Here is a 22,818-nt window from a genome sequence, read left to right as displayed (position 1 = left end):
TGGGTAAAGCACAGGAAAGGATTTTACATATCTGACATTCACCAATCACTCACTAACCATCAGGCAATAAGCATTATAAATAGTACCACCCCAATTCCTAAGAGCTTTGAGAATATGTTTCATTATCATGTCCATTTTGATAAGAAGGAAACTGAGGTTCAGAGAGGTTCCTCTGCTCGCCCAACATCACCCAATCAGCAAGTGGAAGGGCTAAATTTGAATCCATGCAACTGCACACCAGAATCAAAGTCCTTGCCGTTTACTGCCGCCCGCGGCGCTGTCCTGAGACTGTATGAGAGACTCGCTGCCATGGGACTTCAGAAGAGAGTTGGGAAATTACATACACGTGTGCATGCACGTATGCCTGGTCTCCGGAAAGCACTAGAAAGACAAGGAAGTGGAACTGTTTCCTATCTGTACGTAAGGAAAAACCCCCGCACAGTTAGAGCTCCGAAATGCAGCCCTGGAATGCCCAGGCTCCATGGGTGGTCTGCAGGGGGTCTGTGACTCCAGGCAACGGTACGCAAACTTCTTTCGTGCATGGATGTGGGCCTTTACCAGAGCAAAGACCCATGGCTTTCAAAAGATTCTCAAAGGCATCTCTGATAGTATAAAAAACACCCAGCCAGAAAAATGAACTGAAAGTTGGAAGACACCAGGGAGTGATCCCAGCCACTTACCCCTCCATGTCAAGAAAAAGCAGGAGGAGCCCAGTGAGGCAAGGTCACAGACACCTCCTCGCAAATCAAGAAACACCACCTCGGAGTAGAGATTGATGAAGATGCTCGGTGTGCATCTTCTCCCTTCCCAACACGGGCATCCTGTGACCTCCGGGTCACACCTGCTAGTCTGGCAGCCAGTTCTGGTTCTAGAGCTTTCCATTTATACAAGTTGCATTCGCTTTGCCTCTGGGGGCCAGGGGAGCGGAAGGTGGAGGGTAAATCCTTCACACGTCACTCTGCCTTTGGGAAAAATGTGCAATATACTTTAAGTATGTAATGACAGGGTAACCAGGTCAGGTGTGTGTGTCCACCTGCTTCCAGCTGATGACACAGCTTAGGAAATAGCCACCTCCTTCCCACACTGGCACGTGCACCCCAAAGCTGCCTGCTTCTGGCTAAATAGAAAGTTAGCTGCACCCAGTGCCTAAAAGTATAATGCTACATTTTCTTCCCCACACTGAACTAATGAAGAGGACACCTTAACACCACTCACCAAAGACCAAGCATGCCTAAATAAGTTAACAGAAAGTGAAATGTAAGAAATGTTTTAAAGGGGTGAGATGCTTATTCCTTATCCTAGGATGATTTTTTCCCCACTACATACCAAGACATCTTCCCATTCCTTAGCCAGAACTCCCTCCCTACCTTTGGGCTATGGTTTTTCTCTCTTTTGCACTGACTGCCATTTAACATCCAGTGTATTTTAATGATTTTGCTTCCTGTCTGTTTACAGCATCCCTACTGGAGTTAAGATGACTGGGTTATTGATCCCCTGATCAACACACCTTGGGGAATAAAAGGGGTACTAATAAAATTTGCTGCTAGGACAGGAGGCATGAGTGACAAGGTGGACACAGAGGAAGGGCAGCCAACACGGGGCTTTGGGCTGGACTTCTTCCACTCTCATGTCCCTCCTGTCTACATCGGCACAGGACACCCACAAAGCGCCCTCTAAGGATTGCCTGAGTCCCACAGTCACCAGCAGGAGAGCTGAGGACTCCGCAGGGCCCCAGCCGGGCTCCATCGCCCAGGATTGTGTCACTTCTGGTGTGTGACCTCCTTGACTGCAGGTGCATCCTCGTCCCCTGTCAGCACTAATCATCTCGGGACTGACCTCACAGGGCTGGTGAGAACCAAAAGAGATCATCCACAGTGCCCGGAACACAGCAAGAGTCAGCGGCGACCCGGGCTGTGGCTAGCTAACTGATGGCCAGGAGAACACATGCTCGTAAGGCTGTGTGCTCAGCATCCTTTCCCAGGGCAATGGCAGGAGCTGCCTTCTATCTACAGGATGCCTGTCCAAACTCGTCTGGCCCTGAATCAGGGCTCTGGCCTGAACACAGCCTACAGGATCTCACCTAAGGCCCTGGGAGCACCCTGTGTTTAGTGGAAAAAGGTGGAGTCCACAGCTCCAGGGTGGCTGGTGGCCACATTTCCCATTCTGAGGAGAAAGCGGGGCCATTCCAAGAAATGATGAGCCAGGCACCGTGGGGTGTGCCTGTAATCCTAACAGCTCAGGAGACTGAGGCAGGAGGACTGAGAGTTCAAAGCCAGCCTCAGCAAATTTGGCGAGGCCCTAGGCAACTTAGTGAGATCCTGTCTCAAAGTTAAAAACAAAATTAAAAAATAAAAATATGGAGGAGGAAAATAAGGGGGGGGGGCAGGGTGTGGCTCAGTGGTTAAGCACCCCTGGATTCAATCCCATGTATCCCCCCTTAAAAAAAAAAAAAGAAAGAATGATGGATGGAGACAGATGAGAGCAGAGGGGGGACCTGGGGACCTGAGCCCTGCTGTCCCTGCTCCTGAGGCCAGGTACATGTCTGCCTCCCATGAAGGCTGCTGGACCAGCCCTTCTGAGGTCCTGTGAGCCATGGACCTGTTCTTTGGTCCAAGTTACTTTGAGTTCCAGGTGCAACGAAGAGGGTCCTTACAAGGACACATGTCTGACCAAGAGCCATGATGGATGGATCAACATGCTAACAAGGAATTGCTTTAAAAGTGCTGATGAGACAAGGAGGATAATGAGCTCATCCTGAGGCTCACCTGGGCCAGGCACGGCTAAGGACTCGGCCTGCATCAACCCATCTGCCCCTCACAGCCTCTTCATGCGGTGGACACCATATTTACCCCTTAGAGAAAGCTAAGATGTGGACACCCAGAGGAGCCCTCCCCAGGCCACACCACTGACCCCGACAGCCCTTCCACCCCAGGTGATCAGTCTGAGCCAGGTGAGCTCTCCCCTGCTGAAGGTCATTAGAACAGCCCTGGGAGCATTTCCTACACTGGCCCAAACAGGCTGGAGGGAAGGGCTTGTATTTGTGGCTGGGGTTTCTGCTTCTCCTGCTCCGAGAACCAGCCAAGAAGGAAGCAGATCCTAATAACAAGAGGATGCAGACGAGATAGGGTTGTCTAACAAAGTACAGGATGCCCAGTTGAATGTGAATTTCAGAAGGATGATAAGTGATATTTTAGTGTAAGTATATCCCCAACATGGCGTGGGACACACTTTTATACTAAAAAGGTTTTCATTGGCTGTCTGAAATTTAACTCTCCCTGGGAGCCCAGTATTTTTATTGCTTAATGAGGCACCACAGAGAAAACAAGGACTTGGCAAATTCATGACACTACTGACCCTGCAGCCCCCGGGGCCTTCACTGCTTTGGAGCTTCTGGTTATACAAGGCAGTCAGTTCCTTTATGGGTTATGCGGTTTAGAATTTCTGTCACTTGCATCTCCAAATACCCCAGCTCATGTAGCCACTCAAAGCTCCAACCAGGAAGGGGGGCTGCCCAGCCCAAGCTCCTACCACCATGCTAAATCCTAAAGGGACAGAAACCAGATGCTGCATTAAAAATGACAATGCCAACATTTGGGACCCTGAGATTGTATTTTTAGAACTGTAAGAATGCAGCTTGACAGACTTACTGGAATTCATCAGATCCTCGTTGGTCAATGTAAATTTTTTATTATAAAGTCACAGAATGTGAATTCACTTAAGACTCCTTCATGAATACCAACAAACTAAAATTGCGACAAAGATGACTTCTTACAACCAAATACACCCAGAAATTCAGGAGTACAGATTTCAGTTTTTAAACAGTAATGATAAATTTCCAGGTCATTTTATTTAGGGGGAAAAAAAAAACAAAAAAACATCAATTAGCTCCACAGAAAAATTAGACTTCAGATCAAACGTGGAGCATTATAAACTAACCTCATAAACCAGGAAGGAGGGAGGAAGTGAGCAGCATTGAATGACAGGAGGGTGACCACAGGACTGGGTTGCTGTTTCAGAATAAAAGTCATGGGTATGGCAGTGTGTGCACTTGTGTGTACAATTGTGTGTGTGTGTGTGTGTGTGTGTGTGTGTGTGTCTGTGCATGCATGTGTTGAGCATAATGTTCACCAGCATTGAAAATCCCAAGGTAATGAACCCATGAATTTTACATGTGGTGCCTGGTATATCTTCAGTGAACAAGCATCACATATATGATGGTCATTGACACTCATCAGCGAACACAGGGTGTTGGTAACCATTACAGCTGAGAACGGACAGATAATTCCTGTATCCTTGTTTGTAGCCTCCAGTTTGAGCCCTGCTCAAGTGCAGAGGCCTCTCATGACATGGAACATACCACCAACAACGTCTGGGCTCCCCTGGAGCACACAAACCTATAAAGTGAGGCACATCCGAGCACAGAACAGCTCTGGAGTAGAGAAGAGTTTAACACAGCTGTCTTTGGATATCTTCGGCCAAAGGTCAAAGATAGGAGGTCAAAGATAAGATCAGGGAGTCTCTGATCCTCTCAATCATTGTAAGACAATAATCTTAATAAGTTGAGAGTTATCAAAGATTAGGAATAAGTCTTACCTGTTTCCTCTTTTCAGGGGGAAGGGATGGATCTCCATCCTACAAAGAAGCAAACATTACATATATCTTATGTATTTAGACTCAAGTAATTGAACCAAACTCTGAACCTAAATTCAGACCCTCCCCACCACTGCCAACCTGCAATCAGTAATGTGTTGAACCAAACTCAAGTATGCTTTAAAAAACGAATAAATAAATAACTGTACACTGAGCCAGAGTTATTTTGGAAAATTAGTTCCAATTAGGACCAAACCTATATATTTTCTAAAACTGTGTGAACCAAAACCAAAAATTAAAAACCAGAGTCTATCGAAATTATTTTTGAGCAGAGACTAAACTGAAATAACATTTAATTTCCTTTTCATTCCTCTTTTAAGTAGTTAGAACCAAAGGTCAGGGACAGCCACCCCCACCCCCACTACCACTTGAGTGTTCTCTGTGAGCAGAAACTGGGGTGGGGGATACGATTTGGTCCACAGAAAAAAGCACTAACAGAACTTTCCATCCTGTTAGACTTTATGACTTTTAAGGATTGAATTGCTCTCTCTTGGAGCCCTTGGGGAATATAAATATCTCAGGGAAATAAGTAAATGCTCACTAAACGCATACTCCAACACAGATGTGCTCCATGGACAAGTCCACATTATTTAAACCGGAGGATTTTTCTATTCTGTTCCTGACCCCAGCACGTGATGGAAACTTAGCAGTACTGTCTACACTTCAGAGACTGCATCAGTCAGAGGGCGGGGATGGAATCAAGAACACAAAACATGACCATGTAGTTGGTATCCTCTGCTTCCGTATAATCTGTATCCTTGAAAATCTTGCCATATGAAAACCTAAAGAGAAATCTTACAGCCCCAAATAAGGGAAAACTTTAAAAAATTTGGATATACCCTTACTATGAATGACTATGCAAATGTTTCAAAGAATGAGTTAAATCTGTACCTATGGCCTAGAAAGTTGTCCAAAATAAAGAACAAAGCAAAAAGGGCATGTTTTAGACTAACATTTGCACAGTGCTGGCTGGTAGGACTCTGCCCCAAAGGAAATGTCCCTCGCCCAGTATAGTGAGCACCATGGAAGTGTTCCCTGTCCACACCATCCCAGACAGCAGCCACCAGCCACTCCCAGAGTCTGAGTCCATGAAGTGTGAAAGGGAGACTGAGGAAGTGAGTTTCTTACTTTGTTTCATTCAAATTAATTTAGCTTTAATTTAAATAGCCACATGTAAACAGTGGCCTGTTTATCAATGCAGAGTTATAACACAAATCCTCTTTAAAATAAAAAGTCCATATCAACGAATTAGTGAGAAATAATCACACAGAAGCAGGTACGGACGCATGTGTGTGTTCAGAGACTGCGGAGCATGCAGCCTGGAGGCATATGCCGGTCACCAAAGGTGGGACTAGACTGGGGCAGAAACAGGTGGCGACTTTCAATGCACTTTTGTACTTTGGAACTGTTTGAATGCAATCACTTTTTTTTTTTTTTTTTTTTTTAAGATAAAGGCCATGAAATCACCTTTCTGTCTCCACGGAGGGCACAGGACAGTCACGGTTGGCATACTTACGATCAGCTCCCGGTACTTCTTTTTCAGGGACTGGTGGCGTTCTCGAAGCTGATTGGCCATGAGCTTGAACTGGTCCCTCTCCTGCTGGCAGGTGTCCAGCTCCTTGGAAAGGATCAGCAGTGCCTCCTTCTTACTCTCCAGCTTCCTTTTACACACCAGGTACTGCAAAGCGAGGCACCAAGAGCGGGTCAGCGCGGCGTGGGCTGCACTCTAACTCCTGACTGCCTTTTCAGGGAGCGAGCGTCTAGCCGGAGGTGACATCGTGCCTACAGGTGCTACAGTGCCTGACCTCCAGGCAGAACTAAAACCTTGGCTATGCATGAACTTCAACAAACTGGGACAGATATAATAAGTTAATTGGCAAATAAGTTTAAAAAGCAGAATGTTCTTTTAAGTTACACAGAGAGGTAAACAGATGGCTGGGCTCCAATTCTGTTTAGGAAGATGCAGAAATTCTGTGAGATAAAGATAATTAAAGTTTTGTAAAAATGATCTCTCAATAGTAAATTATTTGCCCAAGTTTTTAGATTTCTTTTTGCTTTTCTGGGTTTTCTAAAATTTCAAGGATAAACCCAAATGGTTTCTATAATAAAAAATCAAAATATTATTAAAAATCATTTAGTTGGACCATAAATCACTTCACAGATTGCTCCTTCCCACAAAACCCAGCAGACATTTCCTCACTTATACATTTGTTCACGAACTCAACCTTGATACTGCAAGTTTTTCTATGACTCAAATGTAGAAACCAGTTTTAGCAGCCAAGTATTTCCGCCAGGCTGACTTCTCCCCCAACTGTGCACTTGGCCAGAACTTCTGCCTCCTGGTTAGGGGTTTTCTCCATCCTTCCGTCGCCCCAATCCCCTGCACCATGAACCAACTGCACCTGACGATCACCCTCCACGGCGGCCAGTGTGAGCCCACTAAGGACTCTACTTTTATTGGATATATTGCACCATCTGGCGTTATTCACACATGTGAAATGTGGTACTAAATACCTTTTGAATTTGCCCCGTAAAAGACCAAATTCAGAGCATTCATGAAAACAATTTATAGTTTCATTATACACTCTGACATGAGTACTTTGTCATTATGGACTCACACAAAGCGGAGAGGGAATCAGCACCCCCGTACCATTTGAGTCAATGCTCTTTTATGGACAAAAAGCATTACTCATATATAGTGCCTGCTCGCAACTGACTTTGTTAAGTTCAATTTCAAATAAATGAAAGAGAAAAAAGAGAGTTTTGTGCATTAGCGCAATTTTTTTTTCTAGAAAAAAAAAAAAGTAATTGCTTAGCTTCAAAAACAAAGGGGAAAGAAAAGGCATTCTGAGACAGGCTTGAGTTCTAAGAGAGGACACTTCACCTTGGCTGAGCTTCATCCCTGGCAGTAATGAGGTTGGAATCCTGCCTTAAAACGTCCTGGATTTTGAGACTTTGACATCGTCTTCATGGCGAAACAGTTCTGTTGCCAGAGTGATTTCTCAAGAGTAAAATCCCAACGAGTAAATATCAGAGGAGAGCGGCTCAGAGACCTACCCGGAGACATCCTGAGGGAGGTATTGAGATTTCACAGGAAAAAATACCATTTACACACAAGTGAGCAGATCTGCCCTTGTCCCTTCAGCTCTTTTTCCTGCAATCAGCAGCCTCAGTTGTCAGGATTGTAGGGGTGGGTGGCACTAAGACAGTCTCACCTTCATCCCTTCAATTTATCAGATTTAAACCCAAGGCCCCAAAGACCCACGATGTCTTTGACTTGGGGTACGAAGACCCCGATTGTAGACAGACACTCTAAGCTGCAGTAGGGAGGCTAGGCTGGAACATCTGATCTAACAAAGGGATAGGGAAGGGCCACTTCTTATTGGCAAAGTGGAAATTTGAGTCCCCTGGTTTTGAATGACTGTTTATTAGGGTTCAAGAGAAAAGTCATTTCCTCCCAAGGTCCATGGGGGACCTCAGAGCCAAGGGGGCAGCAACAAGCCTCCCTGGCTCTGGGTCTAGGGTGCCTGGAAGGGAACAGGCCCTGCTAAGCCCCAGTGGCCCGGGGTGTGAGGAACAGAGGTTTGCGGTGCTACTCCCTTGACAGCGTGGAAGACAGGACAGTTACAAGCTCCATCTACAGAGAAGAAAGCAAATACAGTCTGTATAGGAACCAAAGCCACACCAGGTACACAGCAGTCTTCAGAGAGTCAATGCTGAGCCAGGTGCGATGGCACATGCCTGTAATCCCAGTGGCTCAGGAGTGCAAAGCCAGTCTCAGCATCTTAGCTGAGGCCATAAGCAGCTTAATGAGACCCTGTCTCACAATAAAAAATAAAAAGGGCTGGGGATGTGACTCAGTGGTTAAGCCACCCTGGGTTCAATCCCTGGTACAGAAAAAGAAAGCAAGTCAATGCTGGGCTGTTCTTTCTTTTGTGTGTGATGGTCTGAAGCACTGATTTTCAAAAATTGTATTCCATGTCATTTATTTGTATCAGCAGGACAAGGCTTAGGCTGAAGTCTCGCTGATCAAACAGTCTGAATGGAGCTGAGTGTAGAGCTAACAGTGAATAGTTGCCTGGACAGTCACTTGAGTCCACAGGGAACACTGCATGATCCAGGAATAAACTATTGCCATGTTAAGGCACTGAGATTTGAGTGAGGGTTGTTTGTTACAGTAGCTGAATTCAGCCCATCCTGACTAAAACAGCCCACATGAAAGAATGCGAGTGTGGGTCTGGTGGAAATTCCACTGGCTCCCCTGAGCCTGTGCTATGTCACTCCAACCATGAATAGGAGTAATGTTACCACTATTCATATTACTATGAACAAGAAAAGGCAGTTTTGTGAACGTACTTTACCCATATGATCTCTGTAAATCCTCACGAAAACACAATGATGTTACAGTATCAATTATCATCGATATTTTATAAATGAGGGAGAATTGAATGAAAGAGCTTATGTAATGTGCCAAAGGATTGGCAGAACCAGAATTGGAACCCAGATCATTATGGAGTCAGCCTGGGGAGCCCCAATCCCTGAAAAATAGCCAGCATTCTGTTAAAAAAAAATAATAATAATAATATCATTGCGAAGTTGGAGCTACAGCTAGTTGGTGTTCTGAGAATATGAGAGGTAAGAAGGCAATAATTAATTGGGCTACTTTTCTGAATTTTCTAGAATAAATGGGTGTGAAAAGTTTTATTTATTCATATAACTCTCTCTAAAACTAGTGGGCCTCTCTTCTCTTTCCTCAGTGCAAGGTCTGACAGGAAATGAAAAAGAAAAGATGCCCATGGATCCTTCCTCTGCTCCTTGTGAGGACCCTAGAAGAAATAATAAGGTTTCCATCCACTATTGGGAAGTGGGGTAGAACTGTCAGGCCTCAGAAAGGAATGAGAGAGTTGTCTTCTCAAAGTGGTTTGATCGTAAGAGGAGTTTGCTGTAAGCTGGGGTCGGCCTCAGTCATTCACTCAACAAATGTTTCCTGGGCACCTTCTTTGTGATGGGCATTGAGCCAAGCACTGGTTCCCCAAAGGGATGAACTTCTGGTCCTGAATTTTGTAAAGCAAAAACATGGTGCCTGGGTGACGCAATTTCACTTCCTGTTACCTGAAATCCTGAAATTCCTGAAAACTGAACACATTTTCCTGTCTGGTCAGCGACAGCTGATCTAAGGCTGCTATTGATCTCCATCCCAGAATGTGAATTGTCATACATGTGTAGAACAAAAATAAGTGTGTTTGCTCAGGGGCTGCTGCCCAAGACTCCGCTGGGGTGCCACAGAATGTTCAGTATGCTCATCACGGTTCCTTTCAGATTCCCAAACTCCTGTACCTGAAACACATCTGGGGCCCAAAGACTTTGGAGAAAGAAGCCGACATTTATTTGGAAGTCACCCTGGCAAATCTCTACATAGCCTCTGGAATTTGTATATGACTAAAATCAAACCTTTCTCAAACAGTAGTTGCCCCCAAATTAAGCATTCATTAGATTTCTACATCCTCATGTAGGCCGGGAAAAATTAAAAGTCCATTAAATGCATTAAATCTTCAAACTCACATTATGCCTAGTGCCTATTTCCAGAGTCTCCTATCTTCTCTCTCTTTCAGAGTCAGCATCAAAAGCTGGAGCTGGGAGGAGCCTCACAGATAACCCAAGTGACTCTCTTGACTGCAAAGAACAAAGTTCCTGTCAGCCAGAATATTCCGTAACATCCATAATATTCCATAGTGTTTTCAAATCATGGTCATGATCCATTAGTCTGGGTAGTGAAATCAATTCAGTTGTAACCCTCATTTTAACAGTAAAAAAAAAAAAAAAAGATTCAGAACTGAGCGGAAAGCATCAGGGTGCATCCTGTGCAGTAAGGGTTAGCGGCTCCATGAAACTTCCTTTTGGAATATGTGCATCCGAGAAGCACAGGGGCCTGCTTTCACACATTTATTGTGGACTGACACTAGAAGCTTGAGTCACTATGACTGCACACTTTTTCATTCTTTCAACAAATATTTAGTGCCAGGCACAAGAGACATACAGGTTGGGTGGGGGCCAAGGGGAGAAAGCTTCAGAGATGATGCTGGACCTGAGTGGAGAAATGAGTAGGCACCAAAGGTACCCGGACAACGGCCATTACCTAAACGAGTAATCGGCTCGTTCTTTGCCACTGAGGCAAACTCTGATGAACCGATATTGAAGTGTGCAGTGTTAACATGCCATGCCAACTTTTTAAAAAATTAGACATTAGTTGTACAGCATTTAAGGCGAATGAACCACTTCCACACTCTCATATGATAATCAACACTTTGACAACTGGGACAAGAACTGTTTTTCCCATTTTACGGGCAAAGTAGCTGTAATTCAGAGAGGTTAAGTGTCTTCCTCAGGGTCACATTACTTATAGCTGTCAGCTCAAAGCAGAAGTTTCCAGCACACATTCCCAGCTCCTTTTACTCTTAAACACTGGTAGCAAAGAAGTTATCAGCAGCTCAACATGTTACCTCTCTTGGAGAGAACCATATTTTCAACAAGACGCTCCTAGAGGTAACTGAACAGCTCTAAGGGAAACATTTGTATCCCACCCCAGGACCTTGCACGGGTCATTCCCTGGCTTTATCCAAATCTTTGCTGCTTCCTTTGCAGGATGATCATCCCTCTCTGCCGCCACCCAAGCTCTCAGTCCCATTATCTGATAGCACGTATCACTACTTGACCTTGAGTGACATATTTGATGACTGGTTTATTTTCAGTATCACCTTCTCCATGACAGCAGACTTCATTTCATTCATTCCAGATCCCTACACTGAGAAAAATGCAAGGTGATGTGTGAACTGTCCCCATCTATTCTCTCTCCATATGTATGTGTTTATATGTGCATGTGAACTAAATGACGAAATGAGAATGTATGTACGGACACATGCAGACAATGAGGAAACCCCACACATTATCTCATCCCAGCTTCATCATACCTGTGGCACAGGTGGTATGGATGCCCAAACTCCCAACAAGAAAGACCTCAGGAATCAGTCCCAGCTCCTCATTCTACAGACAAGGAAACCAGGGCTCCTCATGTCGAAGTGACTTATCCAAGGCTCTAGCAAGACCAAGGTCAGGACCTAAACTGAGGATTCTTCTCACTCCAAGCTTACTGCCCTTTTCATGCCACCAAATTAATATAAATATGACTAGTGAGGAAAAAAAGTCCATGAACTTAGAATTTATTACTTGTCATATAGATAGAAGATAATGAGGATAGTAATAGATACCTGATTATCATTCACTAACAGCTACAAACTCCAGTATACTAAACACCATAAGAAAATTACAAAACTTTAAAGAGAGTTACAAAACTCTCACAACGGAAAGAAATGCAATTTGGGGTCATAGTGGAGGCCAGATGCCTGAGTTCAAATCTGAGTGCTATGGGCCAGCGGGTCAAGTGCCTGCCCAAACACAACCCAAAGGGCCGAGCTGAGCAGGGCAAAGCCTGGGAACATATCTGTTTCTGGTCACTTGGGTAGGGCCAAGGGATTTGCTCTTTATTCTCTTTATACGAATTCTGCTGGTCAGGTTCACAGGTAGAATGGGGATCGTGGGTTTTTATTCTCCTTCAACCTCAGGAGAGAAGGAATTCTCTTAGTTTTCAGGAAGGGAGAAGGAAAAAATCAATTAGCATTTTCTGACTGTTGACTGTGTGCCAGGCCTTGTTAGGAGTGATAAAAACAAGAAGACCTTTCTTTGATTATGACTGCAGTAGCAGCAGCCACTATTTGGTGGCACCCCTGTTTTCCTAACTCTGCTTGATGCTCTCCTGGAAACATCGCACCACCCTAGGCAACAGGCTATACGATCCACACCATTTTAGAGAAGAGGACACTGAAGCTCAGAGAGGTCCATCATCCTTCATCACACAGGTGGTAAGTGACAGAGCCAAGCTGGCGTCTGCACTATCAGTCAGACTCTTGGGTGGTGAGCAATGTAACCGATGCTCTAACACAGGAATGTGCTGGAAGGACACAGACACTCATAGGTTTGGCAGGAGGACAGTGCCAGGCGTAAGTACAGGGAGAACTAGGCAACTCTGTATGCTGGGGACAGGAAGGACCTGGCACCACCAACCACCAGGTCTCACTGCAGGCAAGCTCTGCGTGCTGATGACGTGCCTCAGGCTCTCAGCACTCTGTTCAAGGGTGTCCCAATGGGCCTCCAATGTGCCATTCCTTGCCTGTGTGCGGACAGGGAACCTGCCGCAGTCCCAACAGCATGCAGGCTGTCCAAGGGCTGGGGCTCTGGGAAAGATGTGAATGCTGGGAACTGAGAAAACAGCAAATGCTCACCACAACCCCCCGGAGGGACCATCCCACTGAGTATTTCTCTGTCTTGCTAAAGTTCACCTTCTGGGTTCATGAATAAAGGTTGAAAAAGAAATACTGGTCATTTAAGAAAGAATCCCCTTTATTTGAATTAACCTCGGCACCCCTACAAACCATGCACAGGAACCCATGCACCGTGCAATGGGGCTCAGTAGCACTCCTGCTGAGACCCCCACTGCTGCAACTGGGTATACACTGGCCAGCTGGAGCGGGGAACAACCCACACACTGTAGATTGGGTAATCAATGAACTGTGAATGGAATAAATATCAGAAAATAAGCCCAGTTTTCTGGTATGTATACTACGTATCATGAAATATTTTTATTATCCATTCAAAAAGAGATTTCTTTTGAATTGCATTTCAATTACATTTTTTAAAGCAGGGTTCATAACTCATTTGTCAATGTGAACGCATGCCCACACACAAACACCCTGAAGGTAGCCTCACACTCATCTTCTAAGAACCCAAATCCACAGTTTTCTCTGTTGAGTGGCTTTTATCTACCTGTCTCCTGTTATCTGTAATAAAGCAAATCATAATTGCTACAAGGAAGACCATAATAATTAAATGACTATCTGACATACTACATTACTATTTGGATGGCTTTACGACCAGATAACTGCTGCTGAGAGATGAAGGTGGCTGAGTGTCAGGGGAGTATCTCCACCAACTGACCCTCTCAGCCAGTCTGTGACTCATGGTCCTCGGTGACTTTTACTGATGTGAGAAGGCTAGCTCTCATTAACTGCTGCAAAGACCTGCTCGCTTCTCAGGTAATGATAAACGCACTTGGCTGAAGGGGTCGTGCTCAGGAATAATTTAGAAACTTCTCAACTGCAGACTACCTCTTTCTTAGAGAACTTCCTCCCCTGTTGCTATAGTTTGTCTTAAATTTCCCCCCACGGTCCATGGGTTGAAATCTTGTTCCTGGGAGCAGTGCTATTGGGAGGTGGTAGGACCTTTAGGAGGTAGGGCCTAGCAGAAGGTCTTTAGGTCACTGGGAACACCCTCCAAGGGGAGAGTGGGACCCCAGGGCCCTTTCTTCTTTCTATGTCCTGGCCAGGAGGTGAGTGGTGTTGCTCTACCACCAGTTCCCAACCATGATGTGCTGATTCAGCACAGACCCAAAAGCAACAGGGCTGACCATGGCCTAAGACTGCTAAAGCTGAGCCCAAGTAACCCTTTTCTCTTTATAAGTTGATTGTCTTGGGGATTTGTTACAGTGTCAGAAAGCTAACATACCTGCTCTTACTTTCTACTGTCACTGCCTCTTTCCCCACCCTCCTCTGCCCTTCAGTAATGCCTCCTTTCTATCCAACAAGCAGCTCAGGTAAACAGGAGGCGACAGTCAACACACCTCAGCCCAAACAAGCCAGCCCTCAGCTCCCAGGGCCCCTGCGGGCTCTGATCCAGTGACAGCTGCCTGCAGCGGCCTCTTCTGGTTTCCCAATCTAGTCCAGGTCCCAGACCTCTTGAAAAACATAAATGAGGTCCTGGCCATCCTCCTTTAACAAAAATCTCTGGTGTCAAGGAGACAGGTAAATAAGCCCCCTGATGTGTGGCCCCAACCTGCCTCTCTGACTCCATGGCCTGCAGCTCTTCCGCACAGCTACTCCCACACTCTCTCCACTCCTCCCCACCTCTCTCTTCTCTCTCTCTGTCCTGTACTTAGCTCCCTGTGTGGGAAGTCCTCGGCCACCCCCAGGCCCAGGAAGAGCTGGCTCCCGATGGCTGCCTGGCTTTACCTGGATTACAAACCAAATGCAGACGCATGCGCACACTGTGAGCTGCCCCGCCCACCTGCCTGCCTGTCTGCCTCACACCAGGGCGTCACCTTCCTCATCCCCTCTCCAGAGCGGAGCTCAGCTCCTGGGCCGGGGTGTGTGTCCCGTCTATATTAGAGACATAAGCGAATTTCAGTTTCCATGGAAAACATGCATGCCTATGTGGATTTGGACGTACCGATATGCTTCCATATTTTCATGTGCTTGCCATCCATTAAATACCATTTCAGCATCGTGTTTCGGAGGGGGAATCAGTGTACGTGGAAAGGGCACAGGAAACATCCTGCGCGATTACCAAAACTCCCTTTGTATGCGGACCTCATTTTTAACGCAATGAGCACTTCCTTCCATCACACCGCCGCCATCCATGCGTCGCGTTCATTCTCAGAAGTCCTGCAGATTTGCCCATCCTGCACAGGCACACAGGACTGTCCCTTGGAGACACATGTACTTAACTTCTCCAGACGCCAGTCTGGGTGTGTACCGAGTAAGATGCCAGGCAGTTACAGCTACCCGCTGGCTGACGCAGGTTTCCTGAAGCCCTCCAGCATGCCCAGTCTCCGCCACCAAGGTTAACTCTCCGCTCGGGTCTGTACCCCGTCCTCCAACCCAGCCACGCCCTGCACATTCACACTGCCCTTTTCCAAATCTGCGTTGGCCTCCGTAACTTTCAGATAACATTTCAGCAATTTCGAGTTGGTGGCTTAATGACGCTGATGCCATTCTCTAAGATGAATTTTTTTATGATCTGTCTTTCTCAGACTCACCATCCCATTTTTCCCTCTCCACATCACTTGCGACAGGCAAACTTTGATTATTTGGATGCCCCAGGGGATGTGCTGAAATTTAAGTTAAGTGAGATTTCAGGTAATTGGAAGGGTTTATAATGTGAACTGCAGTAGCTGGGGGGTATGTGGAATTCACTGACAGTCCTGGTTAACTGAAGTTTTCAATAACAAGCTCCGTCTGAATATCTATTCCAGTTCTTTCACTCTTCTTATTTCTCCCCACTTCTTGTCTTCTTAGCCCCTACACCCTCCAACAGTGTGCCGTTCTAGGCCTATGAGATGAAAAGGAAACACAAGGAAAGTGGATTTCTCTCCTTCCGTTGCCATAAATGGGCCAGGGGACCCCCCTCTCCTTTTGCCAAAGACAGCATTCATTTTTTAAATCCCTGCTTGCCCATTGTGAAGTTGCTCTGTCCGCAGTGCTGATCCACCCCTGCCTCTGGCTCAGGCAGAGATGCTGACAGTGGGACCCGTGGTTCTGGTTTGCTCCGGAGACTGCGGTTGAAGATGGAGCATGAAATGACCTGCAACCAAACCTCTCCCACTTCCATGGGTTGCTGGGGGCCTGTGATATGCTGGATGCAGAGACAGCCTGTAAGACAGGTGCTAAGAGATTCAAGAGTGAATCGCCCCCTTCCGCTGCACACTGAACCCAACAGTCGCGGGTGGAGTGGGTGATGGACATGCTGGTTCCCACCTATGGAGTAACAATTCAACTCAGTAGCAGAGGGCTTTCTTTGCAGGCAGGATATTGGTAAAAAGTTGGTAAAGTGTCAGACTGACTTTAAATGTGAAACACCTGTGCTCATCTTCCCCTTGTCTTGAAGAAATCATAAAAAGACCCCAAAATTCCTACCACTGACAGACTTTGGCACCTCTGCTATGCTTCAGCTGCTGACTTCTCAGACCTGTCCCCAAACCTCTCAAGGCAGAGGGGACCTGTGGGTGCTTCTGCTTTGTAGGGGAGATGCTGAGAGGGCTACAGGGTGGCATGTGCAGAACTAAATCGATTCCTGGCTGCCCTTTGACAAGAGGGAATTCAGAAGACCCAGACGGGAAGGCACCACTAGCAGACAGAACGAAGCACCTGGGACGTGGAGTGAAAGAGTATGGGTTTTGCAGCCATCATGTACCAAGAGGACCACAAGGAGCCACTCACCCACTTTGTGGCTCTGTGTTCTCCTCTATAATAAATGATAATATTATAAAATAATATTATTTTAGAGGCTCCTCAGAACCCATAGATGATCTAGTGCTTCACATGCACCAACCATTAATCCTCACAGCTGTCCCAAAGGGAGAGATTACTGTCCCCTTTTACAGATGAGGAAACCTAAGGCTCTAAGAGATTTTTAAAAATAGTTCAAAATAATGACAACAAAATCTCACGTCGTATAAGAGGTAAAGTGGGATTTGAACCCAGGCTTGTCCCGTGCCACTTCTACCCAGCACCGCATTCCCCCACAGGAGGGCCCTAAGGATCCCATAAGTCAGTGCACCTGAAAGAACCACTCAGTAAGCTCCAAAGGCACCAGTCTTAACTCGGAAGTCAAAACAGTGTTTGTTCCACTCAAGACAGAAAATGATCTCCGCCCCTGCTTGCCGAGAGGTCTTGCCTTCTGATGAACACTGTCCCCTGCTGGAGTGATCAGTCCCATGAGGGCCACAGCGCTGGAGACAGAGAGTCAACTCCGGGGGAGCACATGTGGGGGGAGCACATGTGGGAACAGCACCGGCTCCCACCCTCGGGCACTCCAGTCAGGTGCAGGGCCTCCAATGGGCAAGGAGGTGTCCCATGCCAGTCTGCCCCAAGTGGCAGGCGTCTGCAGACTTGGGATCTTGAAATCAGTCATGCACAGCCATCGCCACTTCATATCCAAGTAAGCAGACCTCCTACCACCACCTGCCAAGCTGTCAACCAGTCATGATCGTTACAGTCCTTCTCCCTGGATGAGAACCTCAGAAACTGGCTAAAGGGCCACCTGGGCCCTGAATCTTCACCTACAGGGTGGAGGCGTCTGCAGCCGAAGCTCTCTCTATACCCTGCTCATTTTTTCCGGAACGCTGCTCATTAGCTGCTGCACTTCATCTTCCTTGTGCTTACTTTTCTTCCACCATTGCCAGGCATTACTGATGAGCAAGAAATTTTCCTCAACAAGAACCCAGCCCACAGCAAAAAGTCAGGCAGAGATTCATTTTGGGACATGCGACATGATTCAAACCACTGGAGTTTTCAGAGGACAAACTAAACTGTAACCACTTAAGGCAGAGATGGTATCATCTGGGTCTGTTTCTCTGGTCCATAACTGTGCAAATGGGTTGATGATGTTAGGAAATGGCTCTCATGGGTGACCCGAGTTAATTATGGCCTTCCAGGAAGAGGGAGAAATCCTCGCTGGCTACAAATCACCAGTGAAGTGCAAGCCGACGCTGGGCACAGTTTAACTCGTTTTCCTTGACAGTCCATCCATCCACCCCACCACTGCCTCTGTCCTCGCCGCTCATCAGGACCATGTTTAAATGGCAATAAAATGGGTTGTTGTGTTTACTTGTCTGCGTGTTTTTGACATCCTGACAAAAGCATCCCTGACATTAAACACAGGTATCACTGACGCAGGTAAAGTCAAAGGATGAGTATTTCTCTTTCAGTAAAGAAATTCCATGATAATAAGGATTGTCACAAAAAGTAGCATCAAAGTGGACGACTCAGTACATGGCCAAGCTGACCATTCCAAAGGGAGAAGAAACACAGGCAGCGTGCACTCGACGGGTACAGAGCATGGATAGGCCAAGTTAGACCCTGGGTCCCGACCTCTGCCCTCACTTCTGAGTCATCTTGAGCAAGTCAGTCCATCCTTGCTGAGCCTAAGGTCTTTCATCTGGAAGACGGGGACCACGACAGTACCTATGTCACAGGGCTTAAATGACTAAATTAGATTGTGCAAACCAGGTGTTTAGCCCAGTGACCGGCATGTGGCTGTCTCTCACTAGAGATCTACACCAGCCCCATCATCGGCATCTTCTCTATGGACATCATCAGCGCCAGCTGCTGTCCACACCAGGTGGCAGGGTACAAAGCCCAAAGTAACTGAGAGCCCCGCCCAATATGATGGGCCCAGATCCCAGAAAGGACCACGGCAGCATTAGCCAAGATACTGAAGGCGGCACCGTCTGGGCCCTCACCCACACTAGATCACTTGACCCTCACGAGGAGACCCTACCGGGCGGATCACACGACGGTCCACAAAGCAGTGGACAACAGGATGGGGGCAGAAGTGTCTTGTGGGACCTCCAGATTCCCTTAAGGGAGGAACACTCTTCTTCCATCTTCCTTCCAGCCACACACTGGTCCACACTCTTGGAATGGTGGGGGCCAGAGAAATGGAAATTTCCAGTCTCTGGCAAACTTTGAACCACGGTACAAGCCGCACTTGAGAGAGACACAGTTCTACCTTCCCTAGGACGCTAGTCTTTCTGGCCCCACAGTAAAGTCATCCTAAAGAGCATACCAGCGTTACACCGGCAAGCCCAAGCAACTGACCTTGAGGAAATCAGCGCCAGCACTGTAGTATACAATGTGTAATTGAATTCTTAATAGGTTTTAGAAGTCACCCCTGCCGACACTGGATCTCCAAGACACAACAGTGTGTGAGCACCCTACTGGGGCAATAAAGGGGGCGTTAAATGTAAGCATATTTCCCTTCTGGCACCATAATTCAAAATACATACTTTCTGAAAGTAAGAAGTTCAGTGTTCCAGGTTGGTTGGTTCACTCACACGTATGTCGGTTCCTTCGTTCATACACTCCCTCGCTAAGGCTCCCGGAGAGTGGAAAGAACAGGATGGGAGGGCCTGGGGTTCACGCCCAGCTCTTGCGTTTCTGGCATGCCCCCTTCTGCCTGCTGCGTGGGCCACAGCCTGCACGGATGGCACCTGCAGCTGCCCCCACGGCTGTTGTGAGGAACAGAGGAAGGCGCACAGGTAAGGCATCCTGCACGTTGAAAGTGCCCCACAAAATGTGCCCTGCTCTTTCAGACAAGCCCCAAGCGGAGACTTCTGCGACTTCACGGCCATTAGTGGTGACAACGAGGGCAGGACAGGTGGAGCATCCCTCATGGGAAGTGCTCGGGAGCAGGCGCTTCAGCTTGGGGGCTTCGATCAGATCTTGAAATGGTCAAACGTGCGAAGGAGAGACATGCGGATGGGACCCAAGTGCAAACTCGAGGTCCATTCATGTTCGTGTCTGCCTTATACCCACTGCCCGAAGGTAGTTTTACGCAACATTTTTAATGACTTTGTGCATGTAACAAACCTCGTGGACACTGACCCATCATCAGAAGGCATCCCTGGAGGATCACGTCAGCAATCCGAGTTTTGTATTTTGGAGAATTTTGGGTTTCAGATTGGTGTGCTCACACTGCGGTGGCAATCAGAGTTGTGGCTGTGGTATTAGTTGTGGGAAGAGCACCACAAACCAAACCAGAGAAGGGGCAAAGGGCGGGCCTCTCCGTGGGCGTGGCCAAGGCCCAGGGCCTCTCTAAGGCTGGCTGCTCAGCACTGGGTGGCGGTTTCTGGGAGATTCCTGGTTCATCTTCTCATCCGGGTCTTCATGAACCACTCCAGGCCTCAGATCAGCTACTTTCCTGGCTCACCAATGCCATCTTAAAAGAACCTCTCTTAAAATCAGGTGTTCAAATTGTCCAATGAACTCTCCTCTCTTAAAAGTGGCTCTTTCAGAAGGCAGGTGAGGAATGGAAGAGGTAGCTTCTAGAACTTGTTCTCCAGCAGACGCCGCCCACCAAGTGCTGGGATGTCAGATGCTCTTTGAGATACACCCAGGAAATTGGAATAAGGGTTCCCTCTGGGGCAGGGGGAATATGACTGAGAAGGGCATATGGAGCCCTCTGCGGAGCTGAGAATGTTCCAGACCTTGATCCAGGTAGAAGTCACACTGACCCAGACACATGTACAAGAGGACTGAGCTGCCCACTTAAAATGTGTGTGTTCACAGTCGGTGTGTTAGTTAGCCTCAATACAAATGAAAAAATAAAATAGCATACACTATAAAGCCATTTATAGAAACTGGCACGAGAAAACGGGAATGGGGAATGGTATGTTTGAATGTTAACAGCATTCAGTTCTGAGTAATGAAACTATCAATTTTTTTTACCCTTTAAACATATCTATATTTTCTAAATTTGGAGTGTGTGGTGAATTTATATTATTCAATGTTTAAAGTTAAAAACCACCATCACCCATGGTGTGTAACATCTCTAGACAATCCCTTCAGCCACTTGCTTTTCCCAACCCTCCCCTCATCCGCAGGTGCAGGGGCCAAGGACGGGCCCCACAGCTGCCCAAGGAGACTCCCTGCCGTGGGGTGAAGCAGGTGGAGGGAGCTGAGCCCCTGGTGCTGCGAGGTTCTCTCTGTCCTGGCACTGCTGGTCAGAGCCGGCCTCCTGGTGCACCTGCCTCAGCTGAGCACAGCACAGAGAGTGCTTTGACCGTCCCTTTGGGATAAGGTCATATCTGAAGGGTTCCCAACCCCACTGTGGCTCAGCTCCCAGCCTTTTCTGAAGTCTGGGCAGGAATCTAGAACCAGACCCCAAAGACTCCCCTTTTTAAAAAAAATTTGTTCTAATTGGTTATAGATGACAGTAGAATGCATTTTGACACACTGTGCACAAATGGAGCACAACTTCTCAATCCTCTGGCTGTACATGGTGCAGTCACACCAGCAGTGTAATCATACACGTATACAGGGTAATAATATCTGTCTCATTCCACTGTCCTTCCCTTCCCCACTGCCCCACCCCTCCACACACTGCCCTCTGCCCAACCCAAAGTTCCTTCATTCTTCCCTACAGCCCCACCCCCTGCCCATTATGGATCGGCATCCACTTTTCAGGGAAAACATTCAGCCTTTGGTTTTTTGGGTTTGGCTTATTTTGCTCAGCCTATATTCTCCAGCTCCATTCATTTACCTGCAAATGCCATCATTTCATTCTTCTTTAAGTAATATTCCATTGTGTATCTATATCATCTTTTCTTAATTCATTCATCTGTTGAAGGGCACCTAGGTTGGTTCCATAGTTTAGCTATGGTGAATTGAGCTGCTATAAACATGGATGTGACTGCGTCACCGCAGTATGCTAATTTTAAGTCCTTTGGGTATAAACTGAGGAGTGGGATACCTGGGTCAGATGGTGGTTCCATTCCAAGTTTTCTGAGGAATCTCCATACTGCTTTTCATAGTGGTTGCACCAATCTGCAGTTCCACCAGTGAAGTGTGAGTGACCTTTTCCCCCACATCCTTGACAACACTGACTGTTGCTTGTGTTCTTGATAATTGTCATTCTGACTGGAGTGAGATGGTATCTCTGTGTAGTTTTGATTTGCATTTCTCTAATTGTTAGAGATGACAAACATTTTTTTCATTGTTGATGAAGTGTATTTCTTCTTTTGTGAAGTGTCTGTTTAGTTCCTTAGACCTTTTATTGATTAGGTATTTTTTTTTTTTTTTTTGGTGGTAAGTTTTTTGAGTTCTTTATATATCCTGGAGATTAGTGTTCTACCTGAGGTGCATGTGGTAATAATTTTCTCCCACTCTGTAGGTTCTGTCTTCACATTATTGATTGTTTCCTTTGATGAGAGGAAGCTTTTTAGTTTGAATCATCCCACTTATTGATTCTTGATTTTACTTCTTGTGCTTTAGGAGTCTTGTTAAGGAAGTCAGGCCAAAGTCTCCCTTTTTAGCTTAGATTCTTGGATTTGGATCTGAGTCAGCTGGAAGCAGACATGAGGATAGGTGTCTTTCAGCAGGAAAGGGCTGTCACCTCTTGATGAAAGTGGTATGCAGAGGGCCCAGCCCAAACTCCCAGAATGGACTAGAAGTTAAAACCTAGCTCTCCGCCTTCAATTCTTGCTGTGACCATAAACAAGGCTCTAAATTTCTGATCATTCTGAAAATACTCTGAATTCCCTTTTCTTTATCTATAAAATGAAGACACTACCACCTGCTCAGTGCAACCATCAAGATGGTATGAAGGGAACACAGAGGGAGGTGACAATGGATACTGCCCCCCAATTTTTGGCAGAGCACCAGGGACATAGCAAATCCTCTTGAATATCAGTTGAGGAAAGACAAATGTAAGGAATTATTTTTATTGTTATTTCTCATGATGAGCAGGTGACCATAGAAATGAAAGAAATCACATGACTTC

At 46.5% G+C, this 22,818-nt stretch overlaps 1 protein-coding gene across 7 annotated transcripts in view; it reads right to left on the bottom strand.

Annotated features, from left to right (window-relative positions):
* CCDC149 (coiled-coil domain containing 149) overlaps positions 1-22,818 on the bottom strand; it is an 88,249-nt gene that overhangs the window by 52,110 nt on the left and 13,321 nt on the right. For 6 of the 7 annotated variants that reach the window (XM_079153485.1, XM_079153481.1, XM_079153483.1 and 3 more), the window contains exons 2-3: positions 6,167-6,328; positions 4,594-4,632 (exon numbers count right to left, since the gene is read on the bottom strand). In XM_079153485.1, coding sequence (XP_079009611.1) covers positions 4,594-4,632; positions 6,167-6,328 — 201 coding nt within the window. Of the gene's footprint in view, positions 1-4,593; positions 4,633-6,166; positions 6,329-10,212; positions 10,324-22,818 lie in introns of all 7 variants that reach the window. The other variant, XM_079153486.1, reaches the window with a different exon arrangement.

The sequence above is a fragment of the Sciurus vulgaris genome (genome assembly GCF_902686455.1).
Source record: "Sciurus vulgaris genome assembly, chromosome: 9".
NCBI lineage: Eukaryota > Metazoa > Chordata > Mammalia > Rodentia > Sciuridae > Sciurus > Sciurus vulgaris.
The sequence above is the reverse complement of the archived record's forward strand: the minus strand, read 5'-3'. Positions and strand labels throughout refer to the sequence as shown.